General features: G+C 42.4%; 2 protein-coding genes across 4 annotated transcripts in view; one reads left to right on the top strand and one right to left on the bottom strand.

Moving 5' to 3' along the window:
* The window catches only part of CHLSN (cholesin), a 177,977-nt gene that overhangs the window by 60,868 nt on the left and 96,232 nt on the right, over positions 1 to 20,877 (top strand). For all 3 annotated transcript variants that reach the window (XM_075830308.1, XM_075830306.1, XM_075830307.1), the window contains exon 3: positions 11,469 to 11,501. In XM_075830308.1, the coding sequence (XP_075686423.1) occupies positions 11,469 to 11,501 (33 nt within the window). The remainder of the gene's footprint in view (positions 1 to 11,468; positions 11,502 to 20,877) is intronic.
* On the bottom strand, positions 8,964 to 19,910 carry LOC142655767 (uncharacterized). Its single transcript, XM_075830305.1, has 2 exons — positions 18,997 to 19,910; positions 8,964 to 10,052 (listed from the first exon to the last, which is right to left on the bottom strand). Exon 2 carries the CDS (start codon positions 9,996 to 9,998, stop codon positions 9,051 to 9,053), a length of 948 nt encoding a protein of 315 aa, XP_075686420.1. The 5' UTR covers positions 9,999 to 10,052; positions 18,997 to 19,910; the 3' UTR covers positions 8,964 to 9,050.

Below are 20,877 nucleotides of genomic sequence, written 5' to 3'. Positions count from 1 at the left end.
CTTTCCTTCCCTCCGCTTTCCTTCCCTCCGCTATCCTTCCCTCCGCTTTCCTTCCCTCCGCTTTCCTTCCCTCCGCTTTCCTTCCCTCCGCTTTCCTTCCCTCCGCTTTCCTTCCCTCCGCTTTCCTTCCCTCCGCTTTCCTTCCCTCCGCTTTCCTTCCCTCCGCTTTCCTTCCCTCCGCTTTCCTTCCCTCCGCTTTCCTTCCCTCCGCTTTCCTTCCCTCCGCTTTCCTTCCCTCCGCTTTCCTTCCCTCCGCTTTCCTTCCCTCCGCTTTCCTTCCCTCCGCTTTCCTTCCCTCCGCTTTCCTTCCCTCCGCTTTCCTTCCCTCCGCTTTCCTTCCCTCCGCTTTCCTTCCCTCCGCTTTCCTTCCCTCCTCTTTCCTTCCCTCCTCTTTCCTTCCCTCCTCTTTCCTTCCCTCCTCTTTCCTTCCCTCCTCTTTCCTTCCCTCCTCTTTCCTTCCCTCCTCTTTCCTTCCCTCCTCTTTCCTTCCCTCCTCTTTCCTTCCCTCCTCTTTCCTTCCCTCCTCTTTCCTTCCCTCCTCTTTCCTTCCCTCCTCTTTCCTTCCCTCCTCTTTCCTTCCCTCCTCTTTCCTTCCCTCCTCTCTTTCTTTTCTGAATGAAATGCCTCAATTACGCTGCATGAGGTCTGTCCAGATCCGGCCATGTTTTTTGCTTACGGCTTCTCAGGCCACTTTTCAATCTAAAAACAGTTGTTAGTAGCAGTAAGATTCCTCCAGAGAGTAATTAGCTTAGCACTAATAGAGATTAACATCAGCAGCATAAAATCTAACAATAACATTCATTTCTGGTCACTTGGTTCATGTTAGAAATATGCTTCTCAGCCTCATTTAGAGTGACTGAACTTGATTAACATCCATAGTGGTCTGGTTCCCATTACCAGCACATGCAGACACTGCAAATCATGGCGCACAGATGGAAGGAGCATGCACCATCTGGAGAACGATCTTCTATGGAGTCTTTAGCAATTAGAAGCATTGGGAGTAAATGGGAAAGTTAATATTCCTATGTCAAGAAAGAAGCACATACTCCACTCGTCTGCATCTTCTGCCCGTGTGCTTGACAGTCATCTGTTTAATGTCATCATGTCTGGACAGATGTTCTATGTATGGTGGCATTAGAGCTGTGGTCGGTGTCCATTATTTAAAAGAGTACACCCTCCCCAGTATTTAGAAGTTCATGAGTCGTCCTATCATGTCCAAAATGTTACTCAGCTTTTCCTTGATTAATATCTGATTCAAGGAAAGCTGGATGACTATTAGTATGTCTACTGTTATTCTCATCCTAGCAAAATCTCTGTGTAAATAGTCATTTAGCGCCAACATTTTTCAGGATTTTATTAGAATGAGTATTCTTTATTATTACACTCCTGTCCTCTTATCATCAGGTATATTCCAGCGTCACATACTGTAGATTGAGATTGTATCTACTCTTACTAAACCTCTACTTCTGCATGTGCAGCGCTCCTGGCTCATCTTCCTCTTCTATGTCTTCCTCTGTCCCTTGGCTTCTCTTGTGACATTTTATTGGGACGGCTTCTTGATTACATGTTCCTGTGTCGTACTTTGTTTGCATCCTGCTTCCTCTCTTTTGAGCAGATTGGCGCCCATTAATGGTGCCAACGCTTGTCTGCAGTTTTTGTAACATTACGTAATGAACAAGTGAGTCCGGTACCAAACTATTCTATACAGTATGCCAAAATCCTCGCCTGACGGAGTCTAAAAGAGCTATTCAAATTCATTAGTCCTATCTCTCTGTCTGTGTCTATCTCTCTGTCTGTGTCTATCTCTCTGTCTGTGTCTATCTCTCTGTCTGTGTCTATCTCTCTGTCTGTGTCTATCTCTCTGTCTGTGTCTATCTCTCTGTCTGTCTGTCTCTGTCTGTCTCTGTCTGTCTCTGTCTGTCTGTCTGTCTCTCTCTCACTCTCTGTCTAGCTCTCTGTCTAGCTCTGTCTCGGTCTGTGTCTCTCTCTCTCTCTCTCTGTCGGTCTGTGTCTCTCTCTCTCTGTCGGTCTGTGTCTCTCTCTCTCTGTCGGTCTGTGTCTCTCTCTCTCTGTCGGTCTGTGTCTCTCTCTCTCTGTCGGTCTGTGTCTCTCTCTCTCTGTCGGTCTGTCTCTCTCTCTCTCTGTCGGTCTGTCTCTCTCTGTCGGTCTGTCTCTCTCTCTCTCTGTCGGTCTGTCTCTCTCTCTCTCTCTCTCTCTCTCTCTCTCTCGGTCTGTCTCTCTCTCTCTCTCTCTCTCTCTCTCTCTCTCTGTCGGTCTGTGTGTCTCTCTCTCTCTCTCTGTCTGTCTGTGTGTCTCTCTCTCTCTCTGTCTGTGTCTCTCTCTCTCTGTCTGTGTGTCTGTGTCTCTCTCTCTCTGTCTGTGTGTGTGTCTCTCTCTCTCTGTCGGTCTCTCTCTCTCTCTCTGTCGGTCTGTGTCTCTCTCTCTCTCTGTCGGTCTGTGTCTCTCTCTCTCTCTCTCTCTCTGTCGGTCTGTGTCTCTCTCTCTCTCTCTCTCTCTCTGTCGGTCTGTGTCTCTCTCGCTCTCCTCTCTCGCTCTCCTCTCTCGCTCTCCTCTCTCGCTCTCCTCTCTCGCTCTCCTCTCTCGCTCTCCTCTCTCGCTCTCCTCTCTCGCTCTCCTCATCTCCTCTCTCGCTCTCCTCATCTCCTCTCTCGCTATCTCTCTCCCTCTTTTATATATTTAGCACTTTCCCCTTTCTCTCTCCCTCTCTTTTAGTTGACAGGTTTGCCTAGTAGGGTGATTTTGCGTCACTCTAATACGGTGGGCTATTTAGACCCCCAGCCTCCCAGGTAACGCTTGCAGTATTTGCAGTTAGACCGTATGGGTTTGGTCATAGATTTAATAATAGAACTGCTGCACATTTCTTCCTGGAGTAAAATGTCACAAACAAGCCGTAAACCATTATCCCAGGTGACCCCTTTAGGTTGCGGTTATAGATTAGGTCGCACATTTGTCACTGATAATCACCATGTTATATTTTATAATCTTTTCCACATGTGTAATTCCACATTTCCATGTACTGCTGCATTCCACTCGCTGGGATGTGACTGCACTCCTGGTTTATGAATAGAATTCTAGGAATACGGTATAAACTGGCACACTGACTGAGAGGAAGCAGGGGGATTTTACGCTTCATAACTGTACACAATAATATGCTATTCAGGGTCTGTGGAAAGCTGAATAATCGCCCTCTACAGTTATCTTTTCTTGCCTATCTAATAGACCAGGATTATTCAGAACTGTGCGTATTTTAATGCCGGTTAGAGTCACAATAAATGGGGCTGTGCTGAAAATCCAGATATAGACCACGGCAGGTATCAGAGGGCTTGTTATACCACCCTAGGTGTCACGAACACTACATTGCTGGCCTACTTCACTGACGTTTCTGCTAATGATTTTAATTTGATTATCCGCCATAGGGGGCTTCTCTCTATTTCTGGCCTGTTGTTCTGTATCTAACTTATCACTGCAAAAATAAGGCTTTCCTACCACACCACAATGTTTTATGATCTATGGGTAGAATCGCTAATAAAACATTGATGGTGATCTGACTTATGGGACTTCCACTGGTCCCAAGTACTTGTTTGTAAAGACCCTTTTACACGGGCCAATGATCGGCTAATACAATTCTACAAACGCTCATGTAAACTGCCGACATGATGGAAATGTATGGGGGCGAACGATCGTAGTGCTGCCTACTAGCGGACGTTTTATTTGCAGCATAAACGAGCTGATCAGCTGATTGTTGCTTTGTTTTAACAGGGCAATGATCGGGAATGGGCCTTCATATCAACGCTTGTTTGCCCGATCATTGGCCCCTGTAAAAGGGCTTTTAGGTGCTAAAGAGCCCAAGTGTGTTGAGCCTAAGTTGTTGTCTAGCCTGGGTCCCAGCTGTATATATTTTAAAGACAACATTCTGGCCACCACTAGAGGGAGCTTACAGCATACAGTTCTCAGTGAATTTCAATGTCTAACAGTATGCAGTAAACTTCTACGCTCCCTCAAGTGGCATCAGTCAATCAGCCTAATGTATACACTGCCACCAGGCCAGTCCGCAGTCTAATGTTAATGCTGCCACCAGGCGGTTCACAGCCTAGTGTAAGGACCACCTCTGGGGGGGTCTTATGTAAACGCTGCCGCTTGTCATTCCACGGTCTGGTTTAAACACTGCCGTCGGTCGGTCCACAGTCTAGTGCAAATGCGGGCGCTGTTCCGTCCACAGACTAGTGCAAGTGATTATTTTTTTTTTTTCTTTAGCGTGGATCCTTCTATCAGGTGGTATCGGTGTATCCATACTACGCTTGAAGCCTTTACCGCACAGCTGCTTTGCGTGATAGGCTTCAGGCTTCGTACAGCTGCCTGACCAACAGACTCACCTGATCTGGCGGCTGCGTCTCCCAACATCAGATGTAAAATTCTAGTAGGAGATAAGAACGCCAGAAACACTGCAGGTACCCTGCCACTTGCGTCAGATTTCGTCCAATAACGTCAGTATTTAAATGCGTCGTACATCTCTCCTTCCAGGCTGTAACACAAGGGTGTGCTAAAATTATCCGATAAACTATACTCCTTATAAGCAGATGGTGCAGAGGATGAGCTGGACTTATTATTCAGATATCTGCCAAGTCTTACAGCCGGGAGTCACTCCAGTATTGTTATAATTTCATGTTGCGCCTTCACTTCTTAAAATAGAGATGTTGAAACCCCCATAGAACATCAGGGACCAGGCTTAGGCCTTATTCACACGAGCGTATTTCACATCCGTGTTACACGCGTTAAAACAACGGACGTCACACGGACCTATGCAGTTAATTGGGGCCATTCTGACATTCAGTGTTTTTCACGCAACGTGTGTCCGCTGCGTGAAACTCACTGCATGTCCTATACTTGTGCGTTTTCTGTGCATCACGCACCCACTGAAGTCAATGGGTGCGTGAAAATCACGGACTGCTCACGGACATCATACGTGTGCTGTGCGTGATTCATGCAACGGTTGCTAAAGAAATGATGAGAAAAAAGAAAAACACCTCCTTCAGTTTATTTTGCTGGTGTAAAAAAGTGGTGACATACGCGCGTAAAAAACGCAGACACGCACCGTGCACGGATGTCAGACGGAACTGCAACGCAAGAAAAACGCTGCATTTTTTACGCGCGCAAAACTGACACGTTCGTGTGAATAAGGCCTTAAAGGGGTTTTCCAAGTTATTAAAAAATTGTCCAATGTAGGAGGGATGCAAAAATAGAGCCGTTACGGTATTGATTCCGTCAATACGACGGAACCCCTGCACGACTGAGACAAATTGTTTAGTTTGTTTGTTATGGTCCCGCACTGATGGGATGCTCCAATGGAACGGGGCCCTGACGCAGATGTGAACAAAGCCTTTACTTTTTACCTCACAGATCCCCGTCGTTCCAGCGCCGCCGCTCTGTTCCTCCCCGCCACTGTTTATTGACATAGCTGCAGCAATGACGTGCCCATATACCCACGTGATCGCTGCAGCCAAGCATTGGCCTCAGCGAACCTGTGCCCTATACCCACTGAGACCAGTGAATGAGTGCAGCGATCATGTGGGTATACAAGCACAGCTATGTCAATACACAGAGGGGCGAGGAATGGAAGTGGCTTCGCTGGAACGACTGGGATCCATAAGGTAAGTAATGGCATTTTTTTTATTTTTTTTTGCTTCCCTCCTATATTGGCCAATTTTTTTAAATAACTCTGAAAACCCCTATAAGTAAGATTGATGTATACAGTTCTATTCTATTACGTTTTATTTTAATTGGGTTACATGATGTATTATTTAAAGCTGCCATGTTGTCATATAAATGTCAACTAACACCTGTGTAGGGAAAGGTAATTTATCATACGTCTGACAAGGTAGTTTGTGAGAAAAACGGTCATAGAAATAAAAGCCGCAAAGTGCTACAACCCATACGCGTGAATGCTCTGCATGTGTTTTCAATGGAGGAATAAACGATTGTCAGACTTCTCTGTTAGCGACTTATCTTCCACCTCTTGGACCTGCACTGCTATCTCTAAAAGGGGCCCCTCTGACCCCCAGTCCCTGAGGGGGGAGACCCGCATCTATCGGACATTTATAGCAGGTCCTGTGTTCGAGATGAGAATTACACAGTTTGATGATTGGAGGAACGGAACGCTGGATTTCCTTCATCAGGCCGTGTAAAAGAGCTCAGCGATTAAGCCAATATACAAGCAAATACTTATTTGTTGGCTGCTTGTATGTTTCGTGCAGTCCTAAAAATCATCGCTGTCCGCAGAACATATCCCCGTGTAAACAGGGTATGTGCTGCCGACAATGACCCAATATTTATGGGGACGAACAATCCCGTTTGTCCCTATTCAGTTTAATGATTGCTCTATGTTAATGGACCAAAATGAGCGCCGATCGGCATTCTGCATAGTTTACAGGCCCATATCTGCCGGTGTAAAAGGGCCCTTATGGCAGGTTTACACACTCAGCCTTTTTAGAGAAAACTGTAGCAGAATGATTTTATGTATAAAAGCCCTTTTACATGGGCCAATTATCAGGCAAATGAGAGATCATGTGAAGGCTTATTCCTGATCATTTCATGCTGGCTATGTAATAGAATATGCACATCATATAAATGTAATACACCACTGATGTACCTTTGCATTTTTGTAGCTTAACAGTGTCGCCCATTACCCATATTTTCGGATTATATATGATATATACGTGTGATCTGGTTGTCTTTTCTGCACTGTGGAAATTCATCTCTGTTTTTAATTCATGTAATATATTTTAATATGTATTTAATAAAGATATTTTGTTTCAAATATTTTGGTGTGTCAGACTCCGAAGTTTAGGTTTGTCATTTATTCAGCGGGTTCACCGTTATTACCATGCCTTATTCCCCATAAACTAATATATATTGGGTCATATTTGTGACTTGAATAAATGTATCCGGGGGATAACCTTTGTGGTGTTCTTCATATAGGTTTACTATTATTCCTGATCATTGCCCGGTGTAAACAGGGCAATGATCAACCGATGAATGAGCAAATGTAGTAATGATCGCTTGTCCCCATACATAACTCCTTGTGAATGGAGCAAATGATCACTGATCAACGAGCTGTCTTGTTGATCGGCGCTCGTTTACACGGCCCATGTCGGGCTGTTGTAGGAGGCCCCTTAGTCACAATGTATGGACAAGAGGATAGTGTTTTTCAGGGTATGCTGCATTTGTTTTCTTTTTTCTTTACAATCCACAGCATGCCCTATCTTTCCTGTAACTATTATGGAGGTACAATGGTGTGTGAAAAAAATAAATAATTGCGCTTTCCCATAGAATAGGAACATTTCCTATATCTGCTTCTTGAAGAAGAAAACATTATGCTCTAGTACTGAAAAGACAGGAAGATAAAACTGGTGCCTCTCGGGACAAGACGCCTTGTTTTTCTTTTGTGTTTTTAAAAAAAAACTTTTTCTAATTTTTATCACTTTGTCTTTTATTTTTATTATTTTAATTCCTTCAAAGAAGACCTGTTACTTTTTCTGACTCGAAAAACAAAGATAATAGAATCCGTTCACTCGGTGAAGTTTTCTACAGTTTCAGTTCATGGACTCCGCTCCAGCCACTCAAAAAACGTAGAAAAGGTCAATGTCTCGTGCTGGCGGGAGACAAAAAACACCGGCAACATGTCTGTTTTTTTCTGGCGACTTGTCCTTGTGGCAGATTTTTGGTTCTGTTGATAAATGATAATTCTTGTTGCTTTGAAAATTTGCGATTGTTTGTAACGGCGACGGTAATGAGCCAGTAAACAGTCAGAAAATCAATCATAGTAGACAAGTTTATGATGAAGAAAGAGTTTAGTTATGTTCAATGTTATCTTTATAGAAAATATATCACACACCAATTATAAAATTTGTTACAACAGTACGCATGTTTTCCAGCCTACTACGTTTGTGGGATGCCTCAATATATGTTTTTTTGGCTTTAAAATTTCGGCTTTGGAAATTGATAAAAAAAAAGACACTTTATCCACAGTCTATAATCGCAAATACAACTTAAATAACAACACTGAATATAATACATATTACATAGATATACTAAAAGTAAATAACACTGTATCCACGGGGCAACATGTTTGCTGGATTAGCGTCAGTACTGGTCCAATTTAAGGGGACAAAGACCTGGCGGTGTATCTTAGGTTCTTCCAAAACCACTGTAGTGAGAACCAGGGTCTAAAGTATAATAAGTATAATGGGTAAACCTGTATGAGGTTAACCAGGGGTGGATTTATTACATATCCACTGGATCGGTTATAATGCTAGATCGTTGGAAGTCTGACTTCTGAAACACCCACCGATTGCTAGAACCATGGGCTAGGAGAAGTTTGAATGGAGCGGTGGTCAAGCATGTGCGCTGCCGCTCCATTCAAAGTCTATAGAACTGACGGAAACAGCTGATCACAGTGGTCTGGCATCTAGGGGACCAATAGAGTGTCCTTCATTACTCTTCTGCAAAATCCCATATTTAAAAAAAGTAAAAAATAAATACCCAAGTATTACATAACTTCAATATAATGGATGTAGACATCCCAGGCTATGTTCACACGGGGTATTTTGCCGAGTTTTTTGACGCGGAAACCGTGTCGCAAAACTCGGCAGAAACGGCCCGAGAACGCCTCCCATTGATTTCAATGGGAGGCGTCGGCGTCTTTTTCCCGCGAGCAGTAAAACTGCCTCGCGGGAAAAAGAAGCGACATGCCCTATCTTCGGGCGCTTCCGCCTCCGACCTCCCATTGACTTCAATGGGAGGCAGGAGAAAGCGTATATCTCGCTGTTTTATGCCCGCGGCGCTCAATGGCCGCGGGCGAAAAACGGCGCGATAATTGCCGCGAAAATCGGCGTGCAGGGAGAGGAATATCTGCCTCAAAGTTCCAAACGGAATTTTGAGGCCGATATTCCTCCCCCAAAATACTCCGTGTGAACATAGCCTTACATGTCAGGTCTTCTTCTATTTTGAATCCGCAAGAGCACCTGTTATGGTTAGATTACATTGTTGGAGGTTTCCTTTCTTCCACACTTATTGATTAAGGATTGTATGGATTTCTTGAAGCTTTCCCTGCAAGGTTTGTGCAAGACCAGTGTGACTATAAGTCTGATACAGCTACCACTGAATACTACCAGTTCTGCAATGTTGAGGACTAGCTCCTCTCTAGGAGACATGTACAACTCTCGAATCTTTAAACATGTCCTCCTGATCAACATGATATTGTAGAATAGTCGACATATAAACATAACTGCAATGTGAAAAAATAGAATCACATGAGCCTGTAGCTTCTCGGACATTTCCACTTTTTGGGCTTGAATAATCAGTAGAGTGTTGAATATCACAAGAACCAGCGATGGGAAACCAAATCCGGCTGTGAACTTCATGAAGTCATATTCTGGCTTAGCATTTAATGGGTCTAACTGGCAGTGTGTGATATTCTGAAGTTTTTCATGGTTACCTAGCAGTAAAACGTTTACGACAGACATTAGTACTGACAATATCAATGTAAGAAAGACGTATCTCAGATGACTTCGAGTTATTGTGGAATCATCCATGATGAGTAAGTTGAGGAACATTAAAATCAGTAGGTACTGAGAGAAGAAATAGCTCACATTGAAGAACCATGATAGAACCCCACAGCTCAAATTGGAAGTTTCCAAATAACCCGGTCTTGTCTTTGAGGTGAAAGAGTATAAGACGATTGTAATGTCTGTGACAGCCAACGCTAGAAGATAGAAGTCCAGATTGTTCAGTGTTTGATACTTCATCTTGTTTCTGATTAGTATGGCGACACAGGAGACACCAGCCAGTAAACCAAGAGGAACTAGAATAGCAAGGTAGCTGTGCATGACCCTTGAGATAATGTTCTGAGAAGTAATAATATCTTCTATGTCTATGTGGGGGCCCCCCAGAGTTTGGCTGGGGTAAAAAAGCCCAGTCATGTTTTGAAAGCCCAGGATTGTCCGACTTCCCTTTTGCTTCTTGTGACTATATACCTGTAAGAAGAAATAAATCAAATTAATTTTGCTCTAATAAAAAGAACGATAACAATAATAATTAAAAAATTATACGCAAAAATAAAATAAACACATTTGCCGGATCTGACCGTGCTTCGTATAGTTTTTTTTACTATTAGGATGCTTGTTGAGAAGGGACAACCATTATATTTCCTATTGCTTGTATGGTGCCAACACATAGCACCGAGAATGCCACCAATTACATCAGTCACCCCAATGGGGCTCACGCTCCAGGGGCAATTTCACAGCAGGCCAATGAACCTTAATGTACAGTATGTTTAGAGGGGAACTGAAGAACCCAGAGGAGAGTCGAAAAAACATACAAACTCCATGCAGATATTGCCCATGGACAGATTTGAACCCAGGATCCCAGATTTTTGAGCTTCCCATTTGCTAGAATTGGTGCTGTCTAATACTACTTTCGCCCTGTAGCGTTGACTTTTGTGAGGGACTGATGGGACAACATTTTTAATTATAATTACATCTATGACCATCTTAACAAAGTAACGCCTTCTTTACCAAATTACTTTGAATTTTAGGAGTTAATTAGACTATTTCAGGAGCCGGTTTGATTCTTTTAGTTCCATCGACCTCAATAGAGAACCCAATAAAATTGCCAGCGGCTAATTTCTAGACACCTGGCTGGTGGCATATATCCAGAACAAACACCTCTATCCGAGGACTTTAAATTAATATGGTTTTGGTTTGCGGTTTATCTTCGTGAAATGAAAAGTACTTTGCGCTACCTTTTAGAATTAGAACGTTTAGATCTATTGTTGTACTATATAATTTACTTATTCCGCTGTACATCCCCAGAAACTCTTAACCGGTTCCATGTCAAACATCAAAAGAATTACATCCAGCAGTCCAACCACTTGTGTTGTTTATGTCGGAGACCAGGTACTTTTGATCTTCCGCACTTGCAATGTTTATAGCGTTGACAATTCTACTTCAATACACGAGAGATGAATTGTCACAGGAGTGGGTATGATTTTTACAGCATTTATAGGATTTTTCGGATGAGTAGCTGTATGCTACATTGGCTTAGCGAACAGCATATGAATCAGACCTCCAGTTTATCACACAATGACTGTGTTTGGCAATACAATAGAAAGAACTTGTTCAATCAAATCAAGAATTAAACATTCAGAATTACTTTGAAGAGTTCTATTCACTGTTCACTACAATTTGACAGGGAATTTCGGGTAATTGATACTCGTAAATGGTTATAATATTCCTATTTAATCATTATATAACTTGCAAAAATGTTCCTAATATTGAGGCTTGTATACAGTGATCCAGTGGGGAACCAATTTCAGGGAGTAGCAAGGCTACGACACTCTCGAAAACGCACAGAATTTCCAAATTATTGACTGCATTTTGTTTCCTTTACAGGTTTCTGAAGGATCTGATACAGAAAAACCTCAGGTAAGACTTCATACATTGTTTTCTCTAAACATATACCACAACCGTATGACCCATTGGTGCTATACGCCACTCTGTAGGTATGCGCAAAATGCACCAGGGAAGTTCTGTCCGCCGTTCTCTACGGTAATGTTTGTGTCTCGATATTTTCTGCTTAAAGACCTTGCCAGCAGTTTAGGGGAGAAAAACGATACTCCTACAGTACTCCTAAGTAGGTTTCTTAGTCTCCATTAACTTCTATAGGGTAGATCGCCACCCGCAAGGCATCCGATTGAGCAAGGATTTGTTTTTCATATGATGGCATGTGGAGTGCTTTTAAAAAGTCTTAGGACAAGCATATGAAAGCACATGGAGGTAGGCAGCCATCGTAGATAAAATGGTTACTACGTGACGTACCTTTGTAAGTATCCGTGTAATAAATCGAAAATCTTAGAAAGATAAAATGGGAATGGAGAAGCCAAAACAGCCTGACAATATAAGGATAAAAAGAAGAAGATGGAAAATCAATCTGTTATTGAAGATTTGTGAATCAGAAGGCGTTCGATGACTAAGGACTCTATTATGGGCTGCACCGCCCTCATTTGTGCAGGCTTCCAAACTAGCTGGCACTTTTAGGCCATGTGTCCCATATTTTGTCGAATTTATTGTCATTCGTACATTTGTGAAAGTTCATCTAGTTCAACCTATTATTCTCTTGCCATGTTGATCCAGAGGGGACCTTAAAATATAAATCAATATATCAAAGTATTTAAAAGAGTTATCCAGGAGTATAACATGTATGAAAAGTAATGTATATTGGCTATAATTACAACGACAGCTGTTGGTTAGCAGTAAAAAAGAAAAAGAAAATCCTCAGTAGTAATTACTGCTGTGTTGCGCCCAATGTTTTTAAGCTGAGCAGCTGAATGTGGGTGGAAACCCTGCGCTGTGATTGACAGATATGCTGTAGGGTCCTGTAAACTCTAATCTGCTGTCTAATAAACTTTAGTTACTTTGCGGTGGACAAGCCCTTACATACTAGCAGAACACGTAGGTGTATTCCTCGGTCTGATGTCTTGTCTTTTTTGGCCTTTTTAAAAAAAAAAAAACACCTCTTCACGGTTGACATTTAACAATGAATTTTTATTATTAATCAGCGTTTCACCTGACATTTTAATTCCCTGTGCTATAAATTGACGGAGAAAGATAATTCAATAGGCTGGCATTTCTGTCATCTGCCCCTAGGTACAATGCAATATTCCATCCCTTAGCTGGTCAATGTTAGGCTTTTTTAAAGTTTTAGAATTTTTGTAGCATCTCTATTAAAAAAATAAATAAAAATAATAAAAAAAAAAAGTGGAGCCTTATCCGGGCCAGCATCAGGAACAGGCAAACATAGGAGGATGCCAGGGCCATGGATGGTGGGTGCATGGCTTCCCAGGGGGCCAACATACATGATGATATGCTCACTATTCTTAAAGTGACCTGTACCTTTTGATATCGTATTGAAACAACTATTTTTTACATGCTTGAATGTTTGAGTTTAACTTAGTCTTGTTAGGATAACTTTTGGGGATTATCTAGGGGTTGGCAGCAATATTTTTGCGCATTCAGCCTGGAGTTACCTAAAAATAAAAGGATGAGTGTATTGAAATCAAGTCCTAATTATCATAGTTTTTAATTGTCAAAAAATTGTTCAGCTGGTTATAAGTTTGAGAACTTACTTCCAGATGTCTCTGACATTAAGACCACCCAACTAAAAGAAAATTGTTGATGTCTTCAAGCAGTTGGGCCAAGTTATTTTCTGTGGAAGTCATGTATTCGTTGTAGTTCGGGGATACGGCCTTGGGTAAGGGTCCTCTAACACTGCCCGGCATAGGCTGTGTAAACGAGAGCCGATCAACGAGACAGCTCGCGTTTGCTCCTGTCACAAGGAGCTATGTATGGGGACGAGCGCTTGTTACTACGATCTCTGGTCCCAATACATTTCTATTATGTCGTTCAAACATGTAGATGCGCTGCCGACCAACGATAATATTTTACTTCTTTAAAATGATACGATCAGCTGATGATCGAGCGTTTGCTCGTTCATCCGCTGATCGCTGCCCTTTTTACAACGGGCAATGATCTGTGAACGCTCGTTTGCCCGATAATTAACCTGTGTAAAAAGGCCTTAACACTAGTGCCAGGTATCGTTGGCGGTCTATAATCTGCACCCCTCCAGGACCGGCTGTCATTTTTAAAGAAGTAATATAGAATTATAAAGGATCAATATTCTTTTCCCAGGCATTAGGTCAACTGAGTGCAATGACTGTACATCTTTATTTTCCAAATAGGGAAACGTAACATTTTTTTTACTGCTTTAAATACTTTTGATTTGTTGCCCGTTCACACAAATCAAACATTTTCTCCTTGAAGCTTGTTGAGATCCAGCCAGTATAAACCGCTTTGGAAATGATCACAGAATGTATTTAATCATGTGTGATTTACATATTTTCATATGCCAAAGTCCCATTCCAAAATAATAGATGTCAAACTACTGAAAATAAAGAATAAAGTACAGTTGTATATATTTTTGTCTTATGTTAATGCTTGATCATTCCAGCCAACCAGCGTTTTAAAATTTTTCACGATAAATCGTTGGTAATGGGCGACGTACTCTGAAAATTTGATCTGTCAGGTTGGAAATTTTCGGCCTTTGATACTAAATGTGTATAACATGATCAGCTTATTAGCCTATTTGCTCAAACGCATGGAAATGTTTAATTTCTTTTTTCTTTTAAATTAGGCTCTTCATCTATCAGTTTAGGCTTCGTTCACATCTGCGTCAGGGCTTCGTTCAGGCCTTCCGTCGTAGCTTTCCATCAGGGGAACCCATGAACGGAACCCCGACTGAAACAAATGGAAACCATAGGTTTCTGTTTGCATCACCATTGATTTCAATGGTGACGGATCCGGTGCAAATGCTTTTCGTTTGTCTCCATTGTGCAAGGGTTCCGTTGTTTTGACAGAAGGAATACACATACTGTAACTGTAACGAGCCGTGCACCTGTGTGTCCATGACATAACCTTGGAGAGAATTGTAATTGGAAGTAAACATTGAGTGTTCCTACTGAATGGCGACAATCAGAGATCTTGAAAACCATGCGGAATTAATACACGAAGTGTATTGTAAAACGATATCCATTTTAATTATGTAAAAAATAATTTTAATTTGCTGAAACTGGACAACCCCTTGAAGGGCAAGGAAGGGTCACCAGAACAAAGGAACTCTATCGCTTCTCTAAGCACTGCACCCTTTCATTTTGGGTGTGATAGATCTTTGGATCTCCGAGTTTGTAGTTGGAAGTTTACCATTCATTGCAGCGGGACTGTAATGCACATCACAGTCCGAAGACAAAGGGGCAAAGCATTCGAAGGAGAGCAGCGGCCCCCTCTTGCGATTTGTAGGGGGTCCTTTCCTGAGAAAATAGAATTTCTGTATGTGAAATTAAATATGACTGCGAAGTAGTTACGTGTGTTTGGAGCTTCCGAAGATGTCATCACACTGAGAGGACTGGGCTGTGTAGATCGCTTAGAAGCAAGAACATCTGTTGTCCAACGCGTTTCACGTCTCGCTCAAATAGCTCTTCAGTGAGAGACAAAAATATTCCAGGCTTGTGTGTGAGGCAAAATTGTTGTTTATGGCTCATCATCTTGTCATCAGTCATTGTGATAGAACATTTGGCCATCTGCTCTGTTTACCAATCAGTGTAATATCCTTGAATGATGGGCAATAATGGACAGAATTGGGGACGATTGGACTTCAGGTAATACATTCAGATAAAAAGCGTGTTGACCTGAGACTGAGGTTAAAGTCCTGACTCCACGTGATGCAGTTTCAGTGGTACCACATTACTTTTATTTGACGGTCGTCGAGGTTTAACCAGAATGGTGTTGTAGGTTTTATCTGATATTTAGGCAATTGTTATGAAATGTTGACCGGATAGAAAAACTGCAAACTGTAACGGATCATTCAGACGAGCGTGATTCTCGTCCGTGTGCCATGCGTTGAAAGAATGCCCAGCACACGTACCCATTGATTTCAATGGGGCTATCCACACACGTGTGCGTTATCACGCAATGAGTGTCTGTTGTGTGAAACTCTCTGCATGTCCTATATTTGTTGGTTTTCACGCAGCTAGTCGCCCATTGTAGTCAACGGGTGCGTGAAAATCACGGACTACACACGGACACAAATCCGTGTGCTATCCGTGTTTCACAAAATTAATTAGCATAAATCATAACGCCTATTTATTGAAACAAAAGTTGTATTAGGAAAAAAAATCAGGATGGTGTGAGCGGATATTAATGGGGTCGGTTCAGGGTCAGACCGTTTTTGGGAGTGAGTTTGGTGTTGCCGTTCAGCCCTATTCACTTGAATGGGATGAAGCTGCAATACCAGACACAGCCCATGGACAAGAGTGGCGCTGTTTTCAGGAGCATAAAGCAGACCATATTTCTCTTCCTGGACACCTGCTTTAATAATCTTTGCATTGAGATGCTTGTGATTTTATCTTGAATTCTACCATCCTAAATTTTCTTTAGTAAATCAATGCTGGACAATGTAAAGCAAATCACAATGCCAGGACTATATAGAGAAATACAAGTACATTTTCTTAAAAGGAATCTGTCACTTTTGCAAATTAGAGCATCTAATGGGTACATTTAACAGCTGCACCAGAGGGAGCTAAAATCTCACCAATGCGTTAAAGGGGTTTTCGAGATCAGAAAAAAAAAAAGGTGGGGGGTCAATTTCTGAGCGTTTTTTTCCCGCTCAACGTTTATGCAGCGTGTGGATGAGATTTGTTTAAATCTCATCCATTGTGCTGCTACTCTATTATGCTGCGGGTTCTCCCCAACTAAATCCGTTGCGGAAAATCCCCAGTATTTACGTTACGTGTGAAATTACCCTTAATGCCATAAAAAAAGAATGAAAACGAAATAAATGTTATAACGAAATCCGCATTATATTTTCCAAAATATGTGGAAATAAAAAAGACCGCAAATTGCAAGCTGATTAGCTAATGGATGAAATTCAGATCTGCTAAAATATTTGCTCATCTCAAACAGCTAGGGACATGTTCATGAAAGAATAAACCTCTGCTTGTATTCGAGATTTGTGTTGTTGTTTTTTTTTTTTTTTTTAAAGCCTAGTATTTTTTTATTTTTTTTAATTTGGGTTTCCCCAACTATATTTAAAATGCTCCACCCTTTCCCTGTACAAAGAGTACACTGTAATAAGAAGCTGCGGCTGGTGACATGGAGGTGGGGAACAGGAAAGGAACGTAAAGCATGGACCAACATATGAAATATAGATTGCTGTATAATCAGAAACCAACCTGTTGTAAATGGTTAAGGCTAGGAGTACGTGGCGACAAAAGCTATCTGCGACTTGCTGTCGCAATGAGGATGCATTACTCTTTTAGGGTTCAATCTGTTTGTGATTTGCATACAATTTAGGATTTGAGACATCCAAAAGTTGTGCTGCCGACATTATAAAAATTTACGGTGGGGACAAGCGATCGAAGTAACAAGCACTCGTCTCCATACATAGCGCCTGGTGAAAGCAGCAAACGAGCGCCGATCAACCACCACGTTGGGTCGTGTAATATCACCTTTCAACACGAACAAATCTCTTAAAGGGGCCCTATAAGACTCCTGGTCGTATCGTTTTAAAAAAGTGAAATATTATCGTTGTCGGCAGCACATCTCCCTGTGTAAACTGACGCGCTGCCGACATGATACAAATGTTTAGGGACAAGCGATCGCAGTAACGAGCGCTGGTCCCCATCCATAGCTCCGTGTGACCTGCACTCGCTGCACCGGCCGCTTATCGGCCGGTGTAACAGGGCCTTTAGAATCTGAAAGCATCACTAGTACCTTGTATAGAAGTATTGCATAATTGTGCACCCATTCATGCCAGCCTTATCTCTAATAACATTGTTAATCCAGTCTACATAATAGGTGGGTCTTATTACACGGTATTCGATAGAGGTTGTCGGCACATATCAGAGGCGCATGGACCGTTATCTCAGTCAACAGCCATCCACCCTCCCGATCATGTGACCCGTCACCATCTTAGTGTCAAGTAAAAAGCCTTGGTGGGCAGCTTCCCGGGCATGAATATTACTTTGGTGTGATTCGAACCTTGCTGCTGAGCACAGGGGACAAGTGAAACAAAAACTATATTACAAAGGATTCAAAGTAATATAATAGAAAGCTGAATGAAAAAAGTGTAGAAAAACTTTAAAGTGCACCCTCTAGTTATGGAAAATCTGACCGACACATGCCAGACGCTCTCATGGATAAGGGTTCTTGCTCTAGGAGCTCAGTGCCTCCATTGGCCTTTTGGGGAGAGGTAAAGATGGTCACCTTTCCTAACATTCTTGTATTCCCCATATAATCACAATTCTGGAGCATCTTTTCTTAGAACTCTGCGTTGTCCCGTTCCTCTGTTCATTCCTCCTGGAATTTATGAATAAATGGACCACTGGGTGTTAGCATTCTACTTGTCGAAGGGGCGTGTCCTTACACAGTGAGACTGTGAGCACTGATTGGACAGTTTTAAACTGTGTAGGGACACACCCCCGTCCGGTAACACCCAGTTATCAAGTTATTCTTATGTTTGTTGGAGGAATAACAGAGCAAAGGCACAATGCAGAGTTCTAAGAAAATATGCTACTGAATTGCTATTTTATGGGGAATACAAGTATTTACTAAAACAGACAGGTCCTCTTTAATAGCCCGGTAAAAACCAAGCGAGGCTGAAAGGAGATGAAGGGGCACAGTGCATTCATAGCGCCGCTGCCACTTCATTTTAGCGATCAGCAGGATTTGGATCACTATGATAAGTTGACCGTTATCACTACCGCTGTGGCGCTTAGTTTTCTGATCGGCTTTTCACGGAAAGCTGATTGAGCGGTGTATTGAGCCCATACACATCTCGCTCAGCTTTCCGAGGAAAGGTGATCAGAAGCGGAGCGGCATAGCGCTCACACGACTGCTTCTGCCCTTCATTTTAGTGATCGGCGGGGGACTCAGTGCTCCGGACGTCCACCGATCAAAACTTCTGACATGTCACTGACATGTCAAAAGTTATTTCAAAGTTTACTTACCCCTTAACTGTATGGCCCAAAACCAATGTGAACAGAATTTACTATAAGAAGTTTTCAGGACTTAACGGTTCTACGTGGCTGTACAGACTATTAAGAGCTTGTTTTTGTGGCGAGCCTGCATCTCTTCAGTCATACTGGTGTTGTCAGTCGCCCGTGTTTGCTCCATAAAGCTGACGGGGTCCAGATTAGCTGGTAGTTGATTGAAAATTCCCCAGGTCCCTAAACTGAGGCCAGAATAAACATTCTGCCTTCGTACCCCATTCCCTTGTGTGTTACATAAACGCTACAGCCACACAATGTTATAACAGGCAGAATCACGACTTCTACAAAACGTACGTTTCGTCCTGTCGTTAATCACTTACCTTTTTTATTTTGTCGCTTCTCACCGGGGTCCGAGCACATACAGTCTACTCCGAGCTTCGTCCTGAAAATCCTGCCATCCTTCTTTTCAGCTCTGCACAGAATCCCAGAGGTTCAGCGTTATGATTTCAGTCTTGAGGCAGTAACGGAAGTTGCAAGCAATTTGAGAAGTTCAGGTTACATTTTTAGCTGGCTGTTTCTTGTTTTTTTCTCTTTCCTCCTGAACCATGTGACGGAATTTGACACAAAAGGAAAATGTGTCTTGTTATTCTTAGACCATGGCGACTTGTGTTATTGAGCACGCAGTTCACTGTAAGTTCTTTCGGTTTCATGCTTGAAGTGTGTGGGATTTCTTACTAGTCTATTTCTTTGGTAAACTTACACTAAGGCCCCCTGCACATGGGATGGAAAGGCTGCGGTTTTTCCGTGTGGATTTGCTCATGGAAAATCTGCAGTGTATTAGGCCATGTTCACACTTGAGTATTTTTGCAGGCAGAAAAAAATCTGCCTCAGTTTCTGCGCTTTTTTTTTTAGCTCTTTTCGTGGCATTTTTTGCCTGCGGTCATTGAAGTTGATGCAATGACCGCGGGTAAAAACCGCTGGGAATAACGCTCGGAAATTAGTTTTTTTTTTCTGCCTCCCATTGATTTCAATGGAATGTCAGAGGTGGAGACCGTGGCAAGAAAGGACATGCGATCGGCCAAAAGCTGTCTGGGAAAGAAACAAAAAATGCCTCTGCCTCCGATTTAAAGTTATTGGGGGGCAAATTCTGACCTTTTTTGGTGCTTATTCCGACACGGTTTCCGAGTCAATATCAGCGCAAGGAAACAGTGAACTTACCCTTACAGTACCGGTCATGTGGATGAGATTTGAACATATTGCAGAACATTTTCTGCACGGAAATCAGCGCATTCTGTGACTTTCAATTCTGCAACATGCTCATTATTTTGGGAAGGTTCACAGCGGATTTCGCCGTTTCAATGTACAAGGGGGGAGATCCACGAATCCGAAGCAAAGTTCCGCACCAAAATCTCCACGCTATACATGTGGATTTTCTTGTGGATTTGCAGCGGAATAAAATCGCACCTGTGTGGGTGCCCTAATATATCAGAAAATGCAGAATCAAAAATTCCCTGCAATATTCCTATATGATGACGCGTTTTAAAGCCTACAAGGTTCCGATAATGTCAGGGACAACGGCAAGAAACTGTATATCCAGGGCCGCCATAAAAAAATTCTGAGCCCCATACAGCTTATGCATCAGGCCCCCTGTCCCCCCACATTACGGATTCTCCTTCTTGTGCCCATGGCTCTTTGTCTTTATAACAGTTGCCGTTCTTATGTTATTTTTATCTATGTATACACGACACATATACACGTGACAATCAGTGGCATATGTTTGAATCCTGTTTTTCCCACTTTTTTATATCTAAATTTAACATAATAAAGGAGTTTTATACTTTTTTTTTTGTTAAATGTTTTACATTAAAAAAGAAAAAAAATATATATGAAAGGGCTAATAACAAAGTACTGTTTTATATCCTATCCACAGGATGTTCTAAAATTCTGAATGGTGGGTTCTGACCGCTGGGGGCCCCACGGATCCTAATGACCGGGAAACCCCATAGAGAAAGCACACTCACTAGGCTGTTTTTATCTGAAGAGTGACTGTACGTTCTTTTCCACCAAGAGCCCTGTTCTCTGAATCCATGTTCAGACAAAGAGTACCTAAATATGGGGGACACAATCCTCCATTGCCCAAGGTCTATATGGGTGGAAGAGGCAAAAGCTATCAGGGCCCATGGTCTGTATGGGGGGAGGGAAAGGGGGCCCAATTTACCAAGGGCGAATGGCTCTCTGGGGGGTGAGGGCCCAATATACCA

Source organism: Rhinoderma darwinii, chromosome 6 (assembly GCF_050947455.1).
Source record: "Rhinoderma darwinii isolate aRhiDar2 chromosome 6, aRhiDar2.hap1, whole genome shotgun sequence".
Taxonomy (NCBI): Eukaryota; Metazoa; Chordata; class Amphibia; order Anura; family Rhinodermatidae; genus Rhinoderma; species Rhinoderma darwinii.
Note: the sequence above shows the minus strand (reverse complement) of the source record. Positions and strands in the feature narration are given on the sequence as shown.

Excerpts from the sequence above, each read along its gene's own strand:
- LOC142655767 (XM_075830305.1), bottom strand. The coding sequence starts at position 9,998 with ATGACTGGGCTTTTTTACCCCAGCCAAACTCTGGGGGGCCCCCACATA.